This window comes from Dendrobium catenatum, unplaced genomic scaffold (assembly GCF_001605985.2).
Source record: "Dendrobium catenatum unplaced genomic scaffold, ASM160598v2 fragScaff_scaffold_1557, whole genome shotgun sequence".
NCBI lineage: Eukaryota > Viridiplantae > Streptophyta > Magnoliopsida > Asparagales > Orchidaceae > Dendrobium > Dendrobium catenatum.
This window is the reverse complement of record NW_021320019.1, coordinates 3,736,231-3,744,951: the sequence shown is the minus strand read 5'-3', so window position 1 is coordinate 3,744,951 and position 8,721 is coordinate 3,736,231. Positions and strand designations below refer to the sequence as shown.

The following is an 8,721-nucleotide window of genomic DNA, read 5'->3' as shown; positions in this document are numbered from 1 at the left end:
TTAATAAATATTAATTAATAATGATTAATTATTATGAATTATAATTAATTATTATATATTCTAATTAAAATTAATTATAATTAATAAAATTAATTATAATTAATTTAATTATAATTAATTATAATTAATCATAATACATTAATTATAATTAAAAAAATAATAATTATGATTGTAAAATTTCTCTCCCTCTCACTCTCGGTTAGGCCATTTCACGGGATTTGGCCGAAGGAGCGAGCTAAAGGGAGAAAGCTACCTTTACAGCCGGTGAGAGCTCCCCATTATTGCTTCTGATTAAAATGTCGTAACTTCCGATCAGATGGCAAGGAAGTCGGACAAGAGCGGGGTCGGACAACACAGGGGGCTCGATTTGGGAACGGATGGGAGGAGGTCGGGCGGCTCTAGTCGTGGGAGCTGGATCCGACAGGAGGGAGGGTCACGGCTAGGTAAGAGAGCCCCTCTCTCTCTCTCTCTCTCTCTCTCTCTCTCTCTCTCTCTCTCGGCTTGGGATCGGTATATGCAGAGGAGGAAGCTCGACGGGATGGAGAGGAAGTGTCGATACAGCAGGAGTTTGGCCTGGGAGGAGTCGGACGTGGCTCAGGTGGTGGAGGTAGAGGGGAAATCTCACGGGGAGTGGAGTCGAGCATGGAAGAGAGGTTGGAGAGTGTGGAGGCGTCGGTGTCTTAGCGGGAGAGCAGCGACGGGAACGAATGGAAGAGGTATCGGGAGAGGCTTGTGATTGTGTAGAGTGGGAGAGCAGCGATCGACTTCGTTTGGGTCGGTATTCGGTATTTAACGACGCGAATAAGTCTTCTCGAGCGGAGTTTGAGCAGAAATCACGGAGAACCGACTGGAGCGGCGCCGTTTGCAGCGGGATTTCGGCACGACTTCGTGGATCCATCGGGTACGAGGTTTGTACGCTGTTCATTTTTGCTCCTACCTTTTTGTTCCTTTGGGTATAGCATGATGGTCAACAATAATAAATGTCAAAAGTGATTTTTTATATAATACATAAATAGTATGTTAAATGATGACATATTAACTTTCTATTGAATTATGAATTAATAAATTGATATAAATATGAAATAAAAAATTGCACAAGATCTAAAGTGACAAATAATAAATCGGATGAAATGGAATTAAAATACAAATATTATAAAAGCAAAACAATATTAAATATAGAAATTGCATAAAAGTATCATGTAACATCAAATTCAACTCCAAATTTTTTTTTATCAATTCTATGCTCATTTATATTTAATTCTTAATAAAAGCTGAAATAGTTGGCAACAACTTAGGAATTATCTACACTGTCATCGCTAAGGTGATCTTTATATGAGTTATTGCATAATAAATTGGTCTATTCCCTGCCTCATTCGGTAGAGTTGAATGCCTCCCAATATGCTTCTTTTTTAATTTATTTCAATCATATCCATCTTTTAGAAATATTTTCATCAACATAAATATGAGATTAATGCTCAAAATTTTTTAAGGTGGTTGTGTGCAGCTTTCAAGTGATTGTCGATGACGACTATGACAATGTTAGCTATTTCGAAGGCTGCGGGATGGAAGTAGAGGCAATTGAGAGGAAATTGTTGCGCTTAAATGTGAATGAAGGCGTGATTTATGTTAGTTTGAACAAAAAAAATATACAAATAGGATGAGGCATAAGCCTCATGCTAGTGACACTAGGCGTGCCTCAAGGCAGGCCTCAGCCAAGCTGAGGTGCAACTCTCATTAAAAAGCTAGAGGTGTAAGACTCAAGGCATTTTTCACTAGAATTGTGTTGAGGCAGACCTAAGGCGAGTCTCATATTGCACAATTTTAAATAATGGTGTGAATCCTTTCTCTAGTTTTGTTTTATTGGTCAAGAAGAAGGATGGGAGCAAGAGGTTTTGTGTGGATTATTGAGCCTTGAAGGGGATTGTTGGATAATTAGTTCCCTATTCTTGTGATTGATGAGTTACTGGATGAGCTATACGGAGCAGTGGTGTTAATTAAGCTAGTCTTGAATTCAAGCTACCATCAAATTAGAATGAAAGGGAAAGACGTGCAAAACACTACTTTCAGGACACACGAGGGGCACTACGATACTACTTTTCAGTCTCTAATGAATAAGGTGTTCAGGCCGTACACCCGGAAGTTTGTCTTAGTTTTCTTTAATGACATCCTAGTATACAACAAGATTGAAGAGGAGCATTTGGAGCACTTGATGGTGGCTTTAGGAGCATCAGCTTAGGGCCAACCTAAAGAAGTGCAGCTTTGTGCAGGCTGATCAAATCAAAATTGAGGCAATGCAGAAGTTACCTTTGCCTAAGAATCTGAGGGAGTTGACTGGATACTACCGAAGATTTGTGAGGGGATACAATACCACAGCTTGGCCCTTGACCGAGTAGCTAAAGAAGGCTGGCTTCTTATGGGGAGAGGCAGCAACCCAGGCTTTTGAGAGACTGATGAAAAGCCATGACTACTGTCCCAGTTTTAGGTCTCCTAGATTTCAGCCAAATGTTTATAGTGGAGACCGATGCGTCTATACATGGGTTGGGGGCCGTACTCATGTAGAACCACAGGTCTATAACATATTATAGTCAAGTCTTGTCAGCCATAACTAGGCTGAAGTCAGTATGAGAGAGAATTGATGGCGATTGTGCTGGCTATTCAAAAGTGGCGCCTTACTTGCTGGGTATGCATTTCATTGCAAGGACAGATCAGAGGCTGAAATACTTGTTAAAACAATGGATGGTGATTGAGGAACATCAGAGGTGGCTGTCCAAATTGCTAGGCTATGATTTTGAGATCTAGTACATGCCAGGTTTGGAAAATAAGGCAGCTTATGCTTTATCAAGATGTGTTGGGGAGCTCCAGTGGATGGCAATTTCAATACCACTAATGGTAGACTGAGGGGGGCTATCAAAGAAGAGAGCATGCAGAATGAGGAGTTGAGGAAGATTAGAGAGGATTTGATGAAGGATACAAGTAGCTATCCTAGGTACTCACTTGAGGGAGAGACTCTTACATCAGGGGAGGTTTGTGATGCCACGAACCTCTATTCATATTCCCCACCTACTATAGGAGTTTCATGGGAATGCAGTTTGAAGCCATTCCGGGGTAGAGAAGACATATAGGAGACTGGCTGTGGAGTTATACTAGAAGGGGATGCATAAAGATGTGGAGGAGATGGTGGCAATGTGTGAGGTATGTTAGAGAAACAATTACATAACTATGGCTCCAGGTGTGTTACTACAACCATTATCACTTCCAAATAGGGTATGAGAGGAAGTATCCATGAATTTCATAGATATCCTACCACGATTGGAGGGGTTCACAATTATTATGGTGGCGGTTGATAGGCTGAGTAAGTATGCACATTTCATCCCCTTATGACACCACTATGCCGCAGTGACAGTGGCAGCTGCATTCATCAATGAGGTGGTTAGACTGCATGGGATTCCTGAGTTGATAGTGTCTAATCGGGACAAAATGTTTCTCAACTAGTTTTGGAGGGAGCTGTTCAGGTTGCAGGGCACAATTCTCAAGAGAAGCGCCACCTACCATCCTCAAATGGATGGGCAAATGGATGTAGTAAGCTGGAGTTTGGAGACTTACTTGAGGTGTTTTGCTTCTGAAATATCGAGGATGTGGGCAAAATGGTTAGCATGAGCTGAATATTGGTACAATGCATCATGCCATCTACTTCTCAGATGACTCATTTTAAAGTGTTGTATGGAAGGGACCCCCACACTTAGTGCACTTTCGGACAAAAAACACAACATTTTCGTCAATTAAGCAATACTTGGAGGAAAGGGACATGGTGTTGGAGGAGTTGAAGAAATATATGTTGATGGCACAACAAATCATGAAGAAGCTGGCATATTCATATAGGAGAGACATATAGTTTGAAGTAGGAGATAATGTATTCTTAAAACTACAACCCTACAAGCAGAGGATAGTTGCTAACATGAGGAACGAGAAATTGGCTTCGAGGTACTTCGGGTCGTATGAGATTCTGGACAGGATCAGAGTAGTGGCGTACCGTCTGAAGTAACCCCCATTTGCCACCATATACCCAGTTTTCCATATGTAACAATTGAGGAGAGCTCTAGGGGAGCATGTAGTTCGTGTAGAGTTACCAGCTATACTAATAGAGTAATTGGAAGTGGTATTAGAATCACTAGAGCTAAGAGGGGTAAGATCAAATAAAGAGGGAAACAAAGAAGTTCTTATTAAATAGACCTGAATTTGATGCTACCTAGGAGTCATATGAGAGGGTTAAAGTTCAATTTCCTTCATTTCACTTTGAGGACAAGGTAAGTCTTTGGGAGGGGGGTAATGTTAGGCCAGCCGGCCCAAGGGGGCCGACTGAACCAGTTGAGCCGGTACCTAGTGGACCGGTTTTTGTATATAGGCGGCGGGCCCAAGGGAGGCGGAACCATGGAGAGGGGGGCAACTAAGTAGTGGGGCCCACAACTCAATTAAATATTGCTTTGGGAGGGATCAACTCAATTAAATATTGCTTTGGGAGGGAAAATTTGAATTAGAGGCTGTTTAGTAATTTGTATTTGTCCTCTTTGCTTTAATTAGTTTCTCTTGTGAGGGTTAGGGTTTATCTTGAATTTAAATATGAAATTTGGGATCCTTGTGCTGATTTTGTGCTCTAGTCTTTGGCTAAAGATTGAGAGAGTTGAATCTTCCTCTCAAATTGAAGTTTCTTGTATCTTGTGTTATTTTTCTCCTTCTATTAGTTAATTTTAAGTGTTTTTCTTTCAGATTTCTTACAATTTTATAAAGATCTGTTCTGTTTTGGTTGAATTTCTCTGAAATTCAGCAAACTTCTGCACTATGGTGCGTATTTCCTTTCGCATTACTTGATGATAAATATTATTTACATTACCTTAACATTACTTCGATGATAATTCAATTTGGATTCATGTCCAGTAGGTCTATTATGGAAGCTATACATTTGTTGAGAGATTTGATTGAAAAGTAAAGAGAGAGTAAGGAAGGTCTATATATGTATTTATTAATTTAGAGAAAAACATATGACAAAGTTCCATGAGAAGTGCTCTGGAGAGTTCTAGAAAAAAAGGGGTTAGTAATGGTTATGTTCAAGCCATTAAGGATATGTATATATATGAGCTATTGTTTGTGTTCAAATATAAAGTGGTTTGACCAAGCATTTTCCTATTTTAGTTTTGGATTACATCAAGGATTAGCTTTATGTTCACATCTTTTTTGCTTTAGTCATGGATGTTCTTACTAGATGTTTGCAAGAAGATGTACCTTGATGTATTCTTTTTGTTGATGATATTCTTCTTGTTCATAAGACTGGAGAGAGGGTTGAAGATAAACTTGAATTATGGAGGTCAACCTTAGAGTATAAAGGTTTTCATTTGAGTAAATCTAAAACCGAATACATGGTGTTTAATTTTAGTAGTAATAGATCTAGTGAGATGATTGTGACTTTGGGTAATCAAGTTATTAATAAGATTACACGTTTTAGATATCTCGGGTCTATTGTTTAAAGTGATGTTGAAATATATGAGGATATTATTAGTAGAATTCAAGTTAGATGGTTGAGTTGGAGGAAAGTATCGGGCCTGTTGTGTGATAGAAAAGTACCCCTTAAACTTAAGGGAAAATTTTATAAGATGTTGGTGAGACATGCAATGTTTTATGGTGCAAAATGTTTCATTTAAAGATAAGCATAAAATTAAGTTGAGTGTTGCAGAGATGAGGATGCTCAGGTGGATATACATGAAAAGGTTGGAATAGCTTCAGTGGCAAATAAGATTAGAGAGAATCGCCTTAGATGGTTTGATAACATAAAACGTCGACCTTTCGATGACCCAGTTAGGTGAGTAGATGTATTTGATTTGGCCTACCTTAAAAAAGGTAGAGGCAGACCTAAAAAAACTTGGTTAGAAAATATTAGAAATGATATTTTTTATTAGATTTAAATAAAAATTTGACTCTTAATATAACACAATGGAGAAAAATGATTCTTATAGTTGACCCCATATAGTGGGATAAAGGCTTGATGTTGATGTTGTTGACTTGAAGATTGGGCTGCAGGGATGGTTGGAGATCTGCTGTAGGGTTTGCAGAATAGATCAATTGTAAGAGAAATTTGTCAAATAATAAAGGTCGTCAAGCTAAAACAACTTAAACAGCTAACCAGAGTTATAGAAATTGATTCTGCATTAACATATTGTAATGATAAAAATATAGAAAGAAAGTGATTCTGCAGTAACTTGTTGTAATGATAAAAATATAAAACTATGGCTTTTGGATAAAATGTATGGTGGATGATCAAATAGCTAGTTTTTACTACTTCTAAGGAGATTTAGAAGCGGTTTGCGATGTGGTGATCAAAGCATTACATGTTTTTGTTGATCTGTTCTTTGGTAAGGTAAATTTGGTTTTACTAAATAGGCGAAGCAGAAAAAGGTGCAAGGGAATTTTCCTGAGGTGAAGAGATCTGATTGTCTCAGATACAAGTCCTAGAAGGAGAAGGATGATTTTTCAGTGTTCTTAATTGGTGGTGGAGTGGTTTGTTGCTTGCTAGAGGAACAATTCACTAATATAGTTCATCAGATAGGTCTAAAATAGGATGCAAGAGTTAGTTATTGGAGTAGCATGATTTAAACAATTCATTTTTTTGCATTGATTCAAATCTTCGGCCTTCATTTTAAATATCAAAGGCAATATCACTCAATTAAGGAGCTGATGGTTTTAACAATTACGTAATATCCACTTTACATTAAAGCATGACTAACAAGTCCTTGCTTAAAGAGATGGCATAAAAGCGTATAACAAAAATAAAGAAGAGATGAAAAAAGAAGTAAAAAAAAAAATTAAAAAAAAATAAAGAAGAGACTAATCGTTCTCAACAGCATAATGTCTAATCTAATTTGATACTGGTGGGATAATGATGATATGATGATGAATGGCTTGATGGTGAGATAATGATGATATTAAGGCTCCGTTTGGGATGATTTTTTACTGTTTCTTAAAACAACTTTTTAATACATAAGTTAAAATTTTGCACCCCAAAGCTTCTTTAAGAAGCAGTAAAAAAGCCGTCCCAAATGAAGCCTAAATTAGCATTGAAAGTTATGATAGTTAATTTAATGACTGCATCACTACATTTACTGAATTAAGATTTTAACTTGTGCCCTCGTCTTTATCCTTTATGTTCATCTCCTAATTGTCTTTGATGCAGGATCATAATAAAGATTTTATAGTTCAATTTCCAGACTTCACTCCACGTCAGAAGGGTAGTCAAGTTTTACATATCTCCAAAAATACGAATAGCAGATTCTCCTTCAGGGAGACCAAATCTAACCCTCAAGAACCACATTTATGGTATTCAACTAAAGAGGTGATAGAGGCTTTGAAATTGTTTATTTTGGCAGGAACCAGTCTTTCAGAAAGTCTTACATACAGGTACAGCAGCAGTTCCCAAACTTTTCCCCCTCTTTTTCTGTCATACATGCATAACAGACGCATATCCATGCAGAGTGGGACAATTCCATTAAAGTTTTGTTTGGAACGATTTTTTTTGTTGCTTCTTAAAGCAACTTTTTAGTAAAAAAATTAAAATTTTTTTACTAAAAAGCTTCTTTTAGAAGCAACAAGAAATCCGTCCTAAACGAAGCGTAAGAAGGGCTGATTTTGCAGTAATTCTTACTATTTTCAAGGAATTATATAGTGGAAACAAACTTCATATGATTTCTAACCGGTCAGTTTTCTTTCTTGCCAGATACGACCTTGTTGACCTGACGAGGCAAGTGCTTGCCAAATTATCAAACCAGGTTTATCTGGATGCCATTAATGCCTATCACCAAAAAGATGCTGGTGAACTGAGTCTTCAAATTAAGAAATTTACTGAACTCATTGAGGACATCGACACTCTTCTGGCCTCTGATGACAATTTCCTGCTTGGAACTTGGCTAGAAAGTGCCAAGAAATTAGCAGTAAATAACGAGGAAAAAAAACAGGTGGGTTCTATTTTGTCTTTCAGATTATTAAATGCTCTCTACACTTTGTCATAACTTTGTGCACCATTTTTTCAGTATGAATGGAATGCCAGAACACAAATTACAATGTGGTTTGATAACACAGAGACCAACCAGAGCCAACTTCATGATTATGGTCAGTCCATAAAATTTGGGAAATTTGTATTAAAGAGTGCTTGCCAGTGAATGTTTTGTTAATTATTCTTTCATTTCCAGCTAACAAATTCTGGAGTGGACTTCTGAAAAGCTACTATCTGCCAAGAGCTTCAACTTATTTCAGCTACCTGTTAGAAAGCTTAGAGAAGAACGAAGATTTTCCTCTGGAGAAATGGAGAAAAAATTGGATTTCTTATTCCAACAAATGGCAAGGAGGTCAGGAGCTTTACCCAGTTAAAGCTGAAGGTGATGCCCTTTCAATTGCTAAGGCCTTGTTTGCCAAATATTTAAGCTGATTCATACTGATAAGATGGCTCCATTTTGTTATGCAAAGAATGATTCGATTGAGATATTGATGATCAAACGATTCATAATTTTAAACAAAAAATGGTCAGTAAGGAATATTCTCAGCTTTCGTAATGGATAGCTCACCAAATTTGCAATCATGTGTGATTGTATTGCTAAAACGATAGCCATTGTTGCATTTTTCATAATTTTCTTGGTTGAGAATCATTTGCTTATCAAATAAAGCTTTTAGGGGAAGATATAA

At 37.5% G+C, this 8,721-nt stretch overlaps 1 protein-coding gene across 1 annotated transcript in view; it reads left to right on the top strand.

The window, feature by feature from the left end:
- Positions 1-8,721, top strand: part of LOC110114091 (alpha-N-acetylglucosaminidase) — a 76,419-nt gene extending 67,698 nt beyond the window's left edge. The window contains exons 16-19 of the mRNA XM_028700604.1: positions 7,220-7,443; positions 7,760-7,997; positions 8,073-8,151; positions 8,232-8,721. Coding sequence (XP_028556437.1) covers positions 7,220-7,443; positions 7,760-7,997; positions 8,073-8,151; positions 8,232-8,467 — 777 coding nt within the window. The 3' untranslated portion in view covers positions 8,468-8,721. The remainder of the gene's footprint in view (positions 1-7,219; positions 7,444-7,759; positions 7,998-8,072; positions 8,152-8,231) is intronic.